Source organism: Agrilus planipennis, unplaced genomic scaffold (genome assembly GCF_000699045.2).
Source record: "Agrilus planipennis isolate EAB-ADULT unplaced genomic scaffold, Apla_2.0 scaffold9, whole genome shotgun sequence".
Classification (NCBI taxonomy): domain Eukaryota; kingdom Metazoa; phylum Arthropoda; class Insecta; order Coleoptera; family Buprestidae; genus Agrilus; species Agrilus planipennis.
Genome location: NW_020442467.1, coordinates 597,596 through 613,841, shown reverse-complemented (window position 1 = coordinate 613,841; position 16,246 = coordinate 597,596). Strand labels below are relative to the sequence as shown.

Sequence of the window (16,246 nt, the reverse complement as noted above, 5' to 3'; positions counted from 1 at the left end):
TGATCCGTCGAAAACTACACGAAGTTTTGTTGTGGTGCTGCTATTCTTGAATACACCATGATGTGGCATGTAATAAAATGTTGGTCCGTCTTCTGGTTCGTCATTTGGTACTTCGCTCATATGGTTTATGTTCTCGTACTCTTGCATAAAGTCGATATATTGCTCCTTTAATGCAGGTGATTTATTAAGTTTACGCTCAAGGGAGAAGAATCTCTCCAGCGCTATGTTTCGTGAATTCCCAATTGATTTAAGCTTGGAATTGATACTATAAAGCGTCCATCACAATCCTGAGTTGTAGTTCGACAGAAGTTGTCTTCGCAAAAGTCCTTTGGATCAAGCTGAATAGTACCATGTGTTGGCGTGCAGGTTTCTAGTTGCCAAAACCGTTCCAATTGCTGTTCTAGTTGTGGCTCATGATGTGTTGTTTCTTCTGATACCAAATGACAACTGAAATTTTCAATATCTGTATTAATTTGAACTGTGCCTGCTAAAATCCACCCAAGTTGCGTTTTTTGAAGCAGCGGTTGGTCAGGGCGAACTCGTATCTGTCCAATACAAAGTAATTTCCAAAATAATCCCGCCCCAATAAGTAAATCAATCTCCTTTGGTTGATGGAATTCAGGATCTGCCAATGTAATGCCTGAAGGTAAATCAAACATGTCCGGACTGAGTGGTATATTTGGTACATGACTAGTGATTTTCGGCGTTATTAGACATGTTAATGAAGCTGTAAGCCCATTAACCGTAGAAAGTATTTTTACCTCCGTTCTGTAATTAATGGCTCGAGGTACCCTTTCGATACCTGAAACAACTGTTGCAACCTTGGTCGATGGTAGCTTTAAACGTTGCCACAGTTCTTGGGTAATGATATTTGATTGAGACCCAGAATCCAGTAGGGCTCTGCATTTGTGTCTTTTACCTTGTTGATCTTGAATATAGACTATAGCGGTTGATAACAATGTGTGCGATTGGTTCCAGTTCATTGACCGGGCCATCATGGTCACTTCCGGGTTCGCTGATGTTGACGGGGTTGGCGTTGAAACCGTCGTTGATTTTGGCGGTATCTTAGACATTTTCTGTGCGGATAATGACGGACCTCGCAAAGATTTGTCTATTGTCTGATGTACACTTGGTTCCTGAGGAAGTAACGTATGATATTTGCGATGACATTTTTTACAATATCCGTACGTGCAGGATTTGTTCCCGTGACCTTCATGTAAGCAATTAAAACATAAATTTAGTTTTTGTACTTTTTCAATCCTTGCCGCAGTAGAAAGTTTCCTAAGGTCCTCACAACTGTATATGGATAATTCCGTCGTTCCTTCCATGTGATTTCGAGGTACTTACAGCGATTTTCTAAAACAGCTACAAAGTCCTTTAATGTAGGTTTGCCATCTAATCTCACCCGCTGTCGTTCCCATTCGCATTTCGTTGTCGAGTCCAATTTGGTAGGTAAATTACCAACGTGTCCCATGAATTAGTGGGTTCACCTAACGCCTTTAGAGTCAATAAGTGATTGTTCATGTAATCTATTAATTGCCTTAGTAAGATGGGTGATTCCTTGACTATTGGTGGTATTTCGAAAAGTGCCTTTAAGTGATGATGAATAAGTGTCTTGGAGTCTTCGAATCTGTCTTTAAGACAGTGCCATGCAAATTCGTAGTTGAATGCAGAAACGCCTAACGATTGTATAACTCGTGCAGCTTCACTAGTGAGTGCAGAATTCAAATAATGAAAACGTTCTATGGTAGTTAAAGCCTCACAATTATGAATAAGTGACTCAAAGGTATCTCGAAATTTAAACCACTTATTATACGAGCCATCAAAATTAGGTAGGTAGGTATATGGCAGGTAACTTAACTGGCGTTCTTTGCTCTGATGTACATGTTAGATTACGTGAAACTGGTCTGCTTTCTTCATAAACGCGACGTTTTCGATCATTTTACCTATCAATTAGATCCCGTGCTACACTTACTAGCTCAAAATAAGAAGATTCAAATGAAATACGTTCACCTTCTTGTGCTTGTCGCTGTACATCGTCCTCTGCAAGATCTTCGATTGTTGACTGAATATTATTGAATTTCTCGTAGAGTGGTTCGATAATTCGTAAACGTGTCTGGAGGTTAATTAATTCTCTTCCTGTTTCAATAGATTCAAGATATGACAAAGCAAGTTAAGGTAGCCTTTACATGTCCACGTTGAAGAGTGAGTTGTTTGAGTTCTGCCATTATTGACGTCACCAAACGCAAATCAAAACTTACAGTTTGCTGATAGGGTCCTTAGCTTGAATCCCTATTTTTATCGTCCGTTGTATTCGTATGTCCCCTAGGTACTCTGGAACGTCACAGGATAGGTTGAGGTCACCACGTCGATCGGCGGTTCACGGAAAAGAGCTCTGAAGCGTCACACAAAACTGTTCGATATAGTCTCAAATGATAAAAGTTCACAATCACACTAATTTTCCGTAACAAATTACTTAGAGCTGAAGTTCATAAAAGTACAACTCGCCAATTCACAAACTGCAATCCGTGATTCGTAATCTGTAGTTTGTAATTCACAATTCTAAATCCGGCTCGAAGGACCAATGTTAATGCTGGGGTTTAGAAAAAATACTTCTTGACCAACACTTGATCTTAGTTTATTTAAAAACTAATTCGAAAACAAATAACAAAAAATGTTATACTAAATTAAATACTGAATATGAATAAAATGTTGTCCTGATTTGGTCAAGTTACTGAAGGTTCTGTATTGTTCAAGTTACTGATAAGTTCTGTCTAAATTTATTGTAAAAGAGAATACTAATGCTTGATGGGCCTGTTCAAAAAGTTAAGGTTCAATAATTTTGGAATGTAATGTTGGGAGGAACAACCCACCTATTCTAAGAATATGACTACGTGTACTTTCCAGGGTAGTGGACCTGTACGTACACGTTTTCAGACCGTTTCCTAGATAAGTTAATGAATGGATTTTCCCATCGTTAATTCGAAGCACAATTACAAATACATTCTAAAGCATAAAATCTACCTACAATAATTAAATATTCCAAACAACCTATCTTACAAATTTTCTGTTTCTATACCTGGCTTTAACACTCGAAACAGAAAAGTCCTTTTTGGTATGACCTCCAAAGCTTTCGTAGATTTGGCTTGTATTTTCTCAACTTAGTCGAAAAGGTATCCACGGAGTGATCATTTCAGTTTAGGGAATAGCCGGAAATCATTTGGTGTTGAATTAGGCGGATGTGGTGGTTATGGCACGATGTGAGTTGAATTTTTGACGAAATGGTCTCTAATTATTTATCAATTCTGTGTAAACCGGTATATTATCATAATGCAACACCAAGACCAATTCCTATCCTGAGCTAAGCATTTCCCTAAAATTAAAACAACCCACATCCTTAACTATTTACGAAGAGTAATCTAATCTAAGTCTATCTCTACCTCTCCTAACTCCCCGTTTATGCCTCTAGTATGTCTCTGATTAGACCTTCATGTCTGAGAAGGTGTTCATGTCGTAAATTTTTTATTGACTTCTATAAAGTCCTCTGTTCTCCTATTCTTTCTAATATCTCATCATTTCTAACCGTCTCTATCCACGGTATCCTCGCCATTCGCCTATAACACCAAATTATTATTATATTCATTAACTCGATTCCAAGTTCGCCTACCCTGTTAGAGATTTTTTTGTGGTTTCTTTTGATCATTGAGGCAAATAGTGGGGCCATACTATTCTACAGCTATTCTTTCACTTTTCCTTTGTCTTCATTTCGTCAGTCTTATGTTCAACTTCTCCCAATTGCTAAAGAAAGGTTAAAGACGACGTATAGGGACAGCTCATCCGCAAGTATTAGTATCTGCTGGCAATGAAACACCCAAAAGTTTTTAATTCTTTTCCCCCAATTTCATAACGACACTCGTCTGAATCACTTTTTTCAATCCGGAAATCGTTCAACAGGTTGAGTCAAAAGAAATTCGTTTGTTTTACAAATGATGACGACTTATCGTCACGCAATATGTAGGCTCATTACAAAATAAAATGTTCTAAGTATTGATTTACTTTTCTAACTGGAGATGGGACTTTGCCATTTCATTAATTTTCAGCAACCAATTTCATGGTTAATTTCGCCGAATTAGTAAATTAAATGAACAGATAAACACCTTCCAGGGACTCTAAATTATTCCCTTAGTAATTGCATTTCAGTCGTTTGTTAAGAATTCCTGAATTGATTCTGTAGACAGCTTTCGCCAAATTAATGTCTGTTCAAATTTTATAGCCGTCTTTATTGTCTTTCTTAAACAAGAGCAGAACTTTTACAATTCATTGCTCAATTAAAAATTAAATTAAGTGCAAATCAAATTTTTATAGTTACTAACTGGCCTTTACAACAAATTATTTTAAAACGAATTATTTGCCTCTAGTCTTTCGAATTCAGTTCAATTAGGTACCTGTTGTCGTAATATTTACACTCGTCAATAAAATTGTTTGTCCGTATATATATCACAAATTGTCGAAATGTGGTAGATACTATCTGAGATGATAGTAACCAATTTTTTTTTCATTAACTGCCTAATTCTACTAGATAGTGAGAAATAAATCTCATTTTTATTATAAGCTTTACTAAAGTACTTTTATGTTCAATACAGAACATTTCATTTATAGACCATACATTTTAAGTTCAAGGTCAAAAATTTATTGAAACAATACCACTATACATATGTATTAACACCAGTCATTCATCACGAATTATTTCAAATATTTTGGTAATCAAAGAAAAAACCTTGTTTTCACAATCAATTTTTAGACAGGAGGACAGTTGTTTCGATACATAGACTCAGGAGCAATCAACCTTGCTGCTTCATCACATACAGTTCATGTAGTACCAGATCTTAATTGTGAATATAGTCACGAAACTGGGAACATAAATCTTGTAGTGTGGCAAATGTCCTAAATATAATCTTCATACAGCAAACGTATTAAAGAGCCGTAGTAAATTAAACTTATTCCAACGGCTGAATGTTGAATTCCTTATTTCTGGGCCAAATATAAAGGTTAAGTATAACATTAATCAAATTTTTAACTGAATGTAATTTAAATATTTAAACTGTGCATTGTCACATCATGTTTGTGTATTATTGTTTAAACTTTGTGTTTTTGGTGCGTACCTATGCCGAATGGACTTTGTCTAAATGGCTTAGAAAAAAGCCATTTCGTCATTTGCTGAGGGAATCATTACCACTGCTGTTTATCAATGCTCTTCATGCTTTTTAAACCAACTACATAGGAATCGGATAATAAAATTGCACTAATATCGCTTCAAACAGATTATGGTTTACGATAATTATGTTGTCCGGAAACGTATTAAAATAGTATTTATTGCAAATTCCCACATATTAGGCTGATGGGCTCTACTAATATCTAGATATTAAATGCAACCACATCCAATGACATGTTTGGACTTTTAGATATGCATTTCTTTGAATTGGTTGGTTTAAACGTTTCATGTGGCGTCATGCAATAGCGCAATTAATATTCTGACGTAATTTGATTGACAGATACCTACTAGGGTCTCTTTGTAGATCTAACGTTATATGTTATCACCAGATTTCTCTCAACAATTTGCTTAACTATCAAAACCATGGATTTATATAATTCAAGTATGTATACGTTTGGTAAAATCAAAACAGAAAATAAAAAAGTTACTAAATAAATGGACATTCCCAGATATTTTACAAAGTCATAAAAGTATTCAGAATATGTAGCGGGAGTAGACGATCATTATGATTAACAAACATATTAATTTTTCATTCCCTATTAGGATAGGATAACTACAGCGTATCGCGAAGCCGCACGTATCTTTCACGGGGTGTCGCTTCAATCGCAGTTAGTGTGTATGGACCATTATTTTTAATTTTGTCTATGTTTCGAAATAAGAAAGGAAAATTGTCTGTAATAAGTAGTATACTGTCAACTTCGTTAAACAATAATATTAATTTAATTGCGATAAAAACATAAGAATAGGTAGATTGCGTAGGAACCATAGTCAGAAAAATCAATAATCAATATCGCCGGTCTTCTTAATTGACCATTTTGCACATGTTACCGGAAATGTATGAAACCTAGGAATGTTTACAATTCCGAGGCAATTTAGGAAATCTATAAAATATTGATTCAAAGATTTTTTAATACACACACACACCCTGGGAAATGTATACATTTCCTAGGACTTGTATGAAATTCCGATATTGTACTAGTAAATGTGTAAAACTACGTTAGTAAACTGAAAATCAGAGTTATCTGTGAATACAATAAATCACTTGATCGGACGACACAATACCCTCCCCTATTAACATTTTGAATGTTATAAATTTCCGATCACTATTTAGGACATGTATAGATTTCCTAGGAAATGTGTCTAATATAATTTACTTCACAAATTTCCGGGCGATTTTGGGAATTGTAAACATTTCCTAGGAATTGGATACAATCATGGATTATACACATCTCCGTTAACACATACACCAAATAGCGCTCGAAATGAACACTTATAAACGAGTGTTCGAGAAAATACTTTGTCTTTAGAACTTTGACTATGATTTATCAAAAGAATTTATGCTTAAAATATCCTTTTAATGTACATACAAGTCGAATTGTCACTTTTATCTGGGCTTGTACCTACCTTCATTTGGATGGAACATATTATTATAAAGGTAATTCAGAATATCATGAGCCATGACCTTGAGCTGCGCAATGGCCCAATTCTGCCGGTTCATAGCCTTCTTCCTTTTGAAAACATTGGCTGTAATTGCTTACAGCACCTACAGTAGTATAGCGAGGCACATGGCTAACTGCCGACTAATTATTTTCGTAATGTACAAAATACATGCAACGAAATTCACCTCTCGCGTATATCACGGCTCATGATATTTTGAAATACCTCTAACGGTTAAAAATAATACTTTTGCTTTTAATACTTGTAAACCACCTGCAAGGTTCGAATTCACACCATCAATGATTGTCTATTGCGCTTTCTATAGTAAAAGGCATTTTGGTATGTTAGACTTTTCCGCAATCTTTTCATGAATTGCACGATTAATGAAGATAAAAAATATTGATTATATGTCTGACAGTTGATTTCAATTTCAAGTTCTATTTAACTGCTAATTGTCACGAGAACATAAACTCCGATTTGAGTAGCAATTAAAATCTTAATTCAAACGCTAATAATTGATAGAGTGCTGCGTCATCAATTGCTACGTTATATCCTGGTTTTGATTGTGAAGCATATACGTATACAGGCGTCTATTTATCTCGCGTAATAATTACAATGCTATTTTCAAAATCTCGTTTTCATCGTGCCGTTTTGTCTCGTTTGATGGCTCGTGCTCGTTTATTGATCGAATTATGGGATCGGAATAGCCAATTTTGAAACTAAAACGCAGATATAATAGTAAATTATGGTACATACCATTGAAATTCAAAAAAAGTACCTTATTAACGTTATGAAAAGTAAAGTTTTCTTGGTTTCTTTTAAATTCAGCTGTTGTTAAGTTTCCAAAAGTGTATTATTGTAGTCTGAAAGCGTCTAAAACGTACTGCGAAACGTATAGAAATGGAGTCAAGACGCTCTGGGTCAGCAATTCTTCGAAACTATAAGACGTGGATCACAATTTCAATCTTATAAGTAAAAAAAAAAACTTTTGGGTGTTTCATTCCCACCAGCCAGTAATGCTGATGGGCGGGCAGTCCCTCCGGACTACGCCGGAAGGTAGGGTGGAAGGCCCTCTTCAGCCTGCTTTCAGGAATCGTGGGAATAGGTGGGTAGTGCTTCGGGTGAGAAAGATGAGACGGACGAAATGAAGACAGAAGAGACTGAAAGATTATCTATGGAATATTACTGCCTCAGCATTTGCCTAAGTGATCCAAGGAAACCACAGAAAAACTTGGACCAAGGCAGACGGACCCGGAATCAAACCGGCGTCCTTCCGAATGCTAAGCAATGGTCTAAACCTCTAGGCCATGCCGCTCGGTATCTTATAAGTATCCATCAGCACTCCAATGACAATTCCGACAAATCACCGGTTAAACTGAAGCTGTCAAGTATCAACAAAATGATTAAAATGCTATAGAGAGGCTGTTTGTCGCATGCCCTACAGTAATAATTGGTAGAAAATCTCAATTGATCACGATAAACTACGCTTTTGTAATTGGTAATCTGTCGGACCTGCCTATGGTATCAAGTTGAGACTAGACTATCAAGATAGAAACCACTATTCACTTGCTATTGTTTGTAACGTGTTTTTTACACGTTCTCAAGGTAATCGCTAGTAGGGTCATTAATTTTTTTGGGTATAAAAATTCCACTCACAATAATGAACATAGTTAATGATGTGGCCTGTTCTAGTTTTAGGGAAATGCGAAGTTTAGCTAAGGATAGGAAAGAGTGGAGGTACGTGTCCAACCAGTCTTAGGACTGACGACCTTATGATGATAATGATGATGATAATAATGAACAATCACTAAATTAAATATCTATCTTATTATCTAATTCATCCAAAGAAGATTACATGAATACATAAATCAAAGTATTTATGAATAAAATAAAAAGAAAAATTAGCGCAACATAAAATGTCTGACCTGATGACTTTAAGTTTCAAGACGCAAGGTGGTGAAAGTCGTTGGGGCCTTTTCTGCTTCGTAGGGTTGATGACACACATAATTATAAAAAACGTTAAACGATAATTGTTACTTATGTAATATCTGGTCAAATTCTGGATGGACTGAATGTTGTGAATTTATGCAGTGGACGACAGACTGATGTTTACGGTCTCTACCCTCCTATCAGTTTCGGCTTCTTGCCGTCGTCTATCAAAACTCTTCTCAAACTATGAACCTTGTCTAACCATATTCCACGTCGCTAAACGTTACTATACTTGTTCACAGGTGGTTTGCGCTCACAGATCTCTATATACGCAGATTGAAAGCTACCACCATCAAGAAAGACAATAACTTGAAGTGTTGATTTTTTAAATCATATGATAACGTTTAGCGTAAATTTTTGGTGATTGTTTTCCAAAGGGGCATTTTTTCCGGGGGCTGTTTTCCGAGGGGATATTTTTCCCGCGCTTTTTTTCGGAGCTTCTTTTGCTAGATGTGTATGTATAAATGTATGTCCCCAATGGAGAGAATATACTGAGCAGCCAGGACGATTAGTTCGATATCGGTTTGTCATTTTCAGGAGTAATAAACACACCCATAGTGAAACCAACAATTAAGAGGAAACCAAATGAAAAAGTGAGACTCACCCTAATTTCCCACAACAAACTTTATCGGGGGGACACATGTTTCTCCAATCTCGAGACGATAATGGCCACATAAGAGGTGAGCGAAGCACGTGTCTGTTCAGTAAAATTCGTTGTAATAAATTGGGGCGAACCTCCCTTTTTTCATTTATCCGATTACCACCGTCGCCTAATACTCTCTACCTTGAAAGAGGAATTTATATAAAATTTAATTATTACGAATAAGTGAACGATAATATAATAAGGATGAGTGGATGGTTGGAGCACATTTTGGCTTGGCTTTTTGGAAATTGAAATTAACAATGGAATGAGTTAATGATAAAAGAATTTACATAAAGCGATTTGTCCATTCAATGAATATATTCAATGTTAGGTAACATTTGTGAAGCTCTTCGTACCAATTAAATTAAAAATAAATGTGAACTATATAAGAAAATGAAGTTGAGTTTAAAATTAGGACAGTAAGTGATGATATGTAATACACTATGTCTAATCAGTATTTCGGAATATTTGAATCATATGGAGGCACTGTAGAATTCATCTAGCGATAGCCCCGCAACGTAGGGGGTTTAAAAACTATTCACAAAAGTACCCCAATTAATGAGGCTTCAATAATTAAGACACTGCGTATCTTACTGCTCTTTGATATCGTAAGCGTCCAGTGTCAAGACCCTGGTGACCTTCGCAGCTGCTGGTACGGAACCAGGCCAATTGTACGTGTTAACGATTAGTAGCACATCGTAGTTACCGTTCGATTGCAAAATTTATTACTATTACAAAAAAATACAAAAATAAGGTTATTTTAAAAATACCAAACAAAAAATAATGTAGTCACATGCAGTGGTAGCCACATTTTGACAGTGCAAGTGAGAGTGCCTTGCCAGCATCACGCAAGAAGTATTTTGTTTTATCCTGGACTTCACCTTAATGAGAACTATTTCATGTAAGGTAATTTGATGATGTATTATAGCGAGCAGGAGTGTGTTTGTGTGCGATCGGGCACACGTGTGCGTGAAAGTAAACAAAAGAGTATTTAATGGAAGAGATGATCGCCGAGAGGAGAAGAAATAAATTGACCGTTGCAGAAGTGAATCCAGAAATAAATTAACAGTGATAGCAGTGAAATAAATAGCGCAGTGAATAGTGATATATCAACAATAGTGTAAATAAATAGAATAATTCATAACCTAAGTTTAGTAATAATTAAATAGTGTTTTAATGTTCTTTAATAATGACTATAAATAAATATTTTTTGTCGTTATCAGTCTTAGAAGTTAATTTTGTTAAACCCACGAACATTACAGTATGAATGAATCTCGATCGATCAAATGATTTTATACNAGCATTTATTTTTAATTTAATTTGTTTGAGAAGGTCACAAAAGTTAGTGAGTGAAACATCTCAATATTTAATGAATATTTAGACCTATAACAGTTCTAAATAAACAATCCAATTTTGATAAAAGCTTTTTTCCAAATCAAGCAACCGTTTCAATTTTCCTTTGCAGTAGGTGAATAGTCCTGTTCCTTTTTCCTTCTGCGATTATTTTTGTGAGTTTTAACCACTTCTAAACTCGATCAATTTGGATACCTATCAAAAGCACAAAATCCTGGAAAAGGAGCGTTGCGAATTTATAAAGACTGAAAACTGTTTTATAACATCTTTTCCCTTTAAAAAAAAGTAATAAAATCAGAAAAGGGGAAAATAAGAAATTTGAAATCTCCGAAATTCGATCCTTGTTTTTTATCATTTTCTTTTGCCACAGAATGCCAAGCCAAGCGAAGCGGAAAATTCCTTTAAAAAGTACTTACCTTATAACAGTATCTTATATAAATATAAACATCCAAATTGGGTCGCTAGGTTAAGAACCGTTCAACAATGCTTTGGCATAAACTTGATGACTTCGAAACAAATTCGTCGACAAGAATTTTGGCTACGAAACAACCTGCTTATCTTCCAATTCAGTTTCAGTTGACATGTCAAGACAGAATCTGTACGAATACATGATGGGCTATAAGTAAAACTGTGCTTGCTTAACGAATGCTGTACGAAATGTTTGTTAATCCAAATTATGTTTTATATATTATTCAAACATAATACATTCTGGATTTACCTTTTTTGTTATTTCTTACTGAAGCAGAGTGTGTCCATTTTATCGGGAAAATCTGGTTCTTCGGCGTATTTGTTTTATATGTTTGCGTAGGTAGGTACATTTTGTTTTTAATTTTCTGGGAAATTATGTGAACAACCATATTTTCCCTCAATAGAAATATTAAGAAGCATAAAATAGAAGAAGTAGAATAGAAATAATTAATAAACACTGATTAATTAAGTCTAATTCTACTTGGTGGAAATTCATAATAAAATTATAATTAAAATCATACTTCCTTGAAGATAGATGCAATTACTAATTCTTCCCTTAGAACATTAAAGGTAAATAAAAAGCAATCAATTCTAGGGTGTTTAATTAAAGTATATAATTAACATCAAAATTTCATCTGAGGTAATACGGCTTCTTCAGCGTAAGACTGGTAAAGTCAAAAATTATTTCTTTTTGTAGGTGTTACGGGACATTTTCAGTATAACATAATTTTCACCATTAGTTAAACATAATTAAATAGTGTTTTAATGTTCTTTAATAATGACTATAAATAAATATTTTTTGTCGTTATCAGTCTTAGAAGTTAATTTTGTTAAACCCACGAACATTACAGTATGAATGAATCTCGATCGATCAAATGATTTTATACATACATTTACACTATATGCACTTTCTACACAAGAATTATACATGGATAATTTATACCGAAAGCATTGTGACTTTTGATTGATTGATAAGATAGTTGATAAATAATTGATAGATTGATACGTGTCAAATTGGTTCGTTAGATAATAGAGCGATACTTGTTGTCCAGGAAATTGAACTGCGACTCGTTCCGTTTTCTCTTCAACTGTTACCGTCTATAAATTTCGCTCATATATTTGGACGATAACAGTAAATCATATACCCTGACTAGTCATTGTCCTTCCCAAAACCGAACACTTAGAACCAGCAAGTTTTGCAATATACACCTGACCTCTTTATCTATTCTTTGTTTTGCTTGACTGCTACACTAAACGCATCCTTATTTTCCCTTCCATCTTACCAACTTTTGAAAATCCTTTGGCTTTGAGAACCAGGAGTTGGTTTTTTTTTGCGGAAGCGGAAGTGTAATGAGTTTAGAGGACTCTTTAATGTAGTGGTCGTGCGCCTTTTCCGCGAATATTTTGTTACAAATTTTGCACCTAGCACTTGCATCGCCAATATTAATAAAATAATCCCAAATTGAATTTCTTTTTGGCTTCATAATTATACTTTTAACTTAAAATTTACACCACCAGATAAACACTATGCAAAATAAATAAACGCTATAGCTGTATTAATATTTTAGGAATCAAATTATTAGAATTGGTTAAGGGGAACTGAAAGTCCTGGACGTTTTTAGATTAAAGTAAGAAACCAATAAGAGAATAAAATCTGGAAAATATAACTATATAGTAAATAGATTTAGGTTCTAAACTATAAGAAAGTTATTTGCACAGGAACAGTGTTATTAGTAACAAAAGTTTGCCGGCTATAACGCTACATTGACGCTAATACTTCATAAACATAAACGGTTGATACGTTCACAATGTTACAGAGAGAAAGGTCGCTGAATGCTGGCGCAGGTGCCTGTACAACGTGTAGCACTGCAACGAACAATTCCATTTAAATTGTGTTTTAAAAACGTCCAAGTTCAGCGAACAGATAGAAGTAGTAAATTTTTACGACTTGTTTTATTGTTCCGATATATTGATTACCAAAAAGATGAAAAATAAGATTTTGTTAAGTGCCGATATGCTTCTGTTATAAAAATACGGAACCAGATGCAACGCGGATGTGAAAATATATGCGGAACTTCCGTAATTGCGAAAGCGGAAGCAGAAGTCTGTTGCAACACTAGTAATTACCCACTTGGGAATTTTTCAGGTAGGTACTGCTACCTATACCACCATGACTTTCTGCCAGTNGCTGCATCAAGTGCTTGTTTGATGCTTGGTGGAGGGACAGGATCGTCTTCTTCAACAACGTACACAGCTGCAGTTCTTATCTATTTCGGCAACTTAGAAAGTACTGCTTAATGATTTATAATGCCGCATTGTTGTCGTTAAATAGAGTGAACGTGACGCTATATAGAGTGTAATATTGTATAGAAAACAATGTAAACCAACCAAAGTCAAGCAATTTCGATGTTTTAAGAAGTTTGTCGTTAAATCGAGTGACGTTATAAAGAGTTTACACTGTACATCATCAGGATTTTGATATACCTATCTTAACCTCGAAATTTGGTTTTGAAATTCAGACTTATTCAAATTACAATACCTATGCTACAGCTTTTTTTGGATTCAGATTCGATTAGGGTCGTCCATAAAATACGTCCCTTCCTCTACACGATCCCTTGCGATTAACAATAGCAATGAGAATAACTTTCCATCGAAATAAAAGTTAAGAAAAAAATTAAAAATAAAATTGATAAGCAGGGAATAGCACATTTTCTTAAACCTTCCCTTTTGTCATATCTCGTTACTCTAAACAATACCTTTTCCTTTTCCTTATTTGCGAATGTATTTTATACCCCATTTGAAAAACATCGAGAATGATCACCTTTATTTCTGAGTCTTTTTTAAAATTCCCCATAGGGGACGCCTTTAAAAGAGAAAACACGCGGAGGCTAATCACTAAGCACCGCATGTCATCGCAGATGCATATAACGTTTGCACTTACGTCAACTGTCATAACCGTTAAATATTCTTTATTGTTATTAAAAACAAATTAACTTTTTCCTAGGCCAGTGTCAGCTCAAAATTGACAATAGAAAAATGATAGCACATCCTTATAATTAACACTAAGGACTAAGAACAAAATTCTTTCTATACGCGCCCCTAATAATGGTGTCATCTGCGAACGACATGTGATTCTTAGTAATTATTTATTGATGAATATATTTTTTTAAACTATTTTAATCACAAAGAAATAACTTCTACATTTTTTCCCAAATTAGTTTTGATAAATGTTTCTCATTATTTTCATTTAAAATACTATGACTTTATTAAGTTTTTCTATATATCTATATATCATGATTAGGTAAATTAGAGAAAAGTAAAAATTTCAAGTTTGTTAACACTTCTAATTTCGGTCAAGATTTACCTGATACGACCCAATCTAAGTGTAAGTGAAAAACCAATTGAGTGGAAGGGGTCCAAAACATGATTTTTTCAAACTTTATCTAAATCTTCATTTCGTCCGTCTCATCTTTCTCTCCCCAACCACCACTCACACGTTCCTTTGATTCCTTAAAGGATGCTGAACAGGGTCTTTCATTTTATTTTTCGGCTTAGTCCAGAGGGACAGCATTAGTACCTGGTGGGAACGAAACACCAAAAATTTTGTTTATTTTGTTTAGCGACTCTTGTAACTACAGATAGACAGACGCACGGATAGAAGGAAACCATATACCCTATGTTTGATCAATACTCCGGAAAAAATTAGGGAGAATAAGGTACCTGAAAGAAAAATAGAATGACCCATCTCGCATTACTCAGTAAACATGAGGATAGTGACCTTACCGAAAGCCCCAGCTGCTCCGACAATGATGACCAGGATTAACGAGAGCGCAACTGTGTAATGGAGTGTCGGTGCAAATCATGTGCAATTGGCCTGTCTGCGTACCAGCTGCTGCGAAGGTCACGAGAAGGTACATGTGTTTCGTCAAATGACGCTTGCGGTAAGATAGCGAGGCCGACGACCTGACAAGTTTTCTCAATCNGTACTTTCTTTCCAGGAGTAAAGCCGTGGTGGAAGAGATTCGACAATGAGAACATGATTATCCTCATAGCTGTCATCATTGGAATCATAATTTGCGTCATCATCATTTGCATCATAATCATATGCATTTGCAGAAGAAAACGATCTCAAAGTAAATGTAAGTTATTTTTCATTTATACTTGCAAACGAAGAAATACTCAGAATGATGATAGTAATAGTAATAATAATATTAATCAATGCAAGTTTGTTTGCTTTTACTATAATATCGTTGTAATAACCGCAATTAACTAACACAGTTTTATTATTGTGATGAACAACAGATAATAGTCATGTGGAGTTGGAAGAGAGAGAAAAGTAAGTATGAATGCTACAATAGTACCTATCAGGTGGTGGTTTTGGGGTGGATTTTTTATTTAAATATCACATTCGTTTCTCTATTTGCACAATGATTTCTTCAAGCTGAAATAATAAAATAAGAAAAACTGCCTGAAAATCTTATTTATGGATTAAGAACCGAAACTTTATACTTGTATGTAATGTAACATAAATGTATCTACCCTTTAAAATAACTCAAAGTATATTTATTATTTACTATTATGAGTTATAGTGGAGGCTGCAATTCAACAGTTACTGAAATGTCATAAAATGTCTAAATTCAACTAGCGGTATAACTGAAATGTCTAGGACAGACACGATAAACCTCTATAGACTTATATTAGGTATTGGGTACCTAAATTGAGTATTACCCTTTTCGTCTAAGCTGTGTCGAAATCAGGAACTATTCGACTATTAACATTGTATTATCATCAGCGTTCACTGCGGATTGTGACTTATACTCTTAAATTTAAATACATAGTAAATACAGTGTAAACTCTATATAACGACACTTAAGGGACTGAACATTTTTCGGCGTTATAAAGAGTGGTCGTTAAATCGAGAGAAATAAAAGATATTATTTTACTATTCTATAATAATATGCATTTACCAATATAGTACACATTTTGCACACGAACATTATTATTCATACATTGCGTATAGCCTGTTATCTTCGTCTGATGTTTTTTGCTGCTCCAATATTTTAATTGTATTTTGTTACGTATCT

The 16,246-nt window shown here is 34.8% G+C and overlaps 1 protein-coding gene across 8 annotated transcripts in view; it reads left to right on the top strand.

Annotated features, from left to right (window-relative positions):
- The window catches only part of LOC108736912 (hemicentin-2), a 465,590-nt gene that overhangs the window by 383,331 nt on the left and 66,013 nt on the right, over window positions 1-16,246 (top strand). For 6 of the 8 annotated variants that reach the window (XM_025981202.1, XM_025981203.1, XM_025981199.1 and 3 more), the window contains 2 exons: window positions 15,161-15,301; window positions 15,465-15,498. In XM_025981202.1, the coding sequence (XP_025836987.1) occupies window positions 15,161-15,301; window positions 15,465-15,498 (175 nt within the window). The remainder of the gene's footprint in view (window positions 1-15,160; window positions 15,302-15,464; window positions 15,499-16,246) is intronic. The other 2 variants (XM_025981201.1, XM_025981205.1) reach the window with 1 other exon arrangement.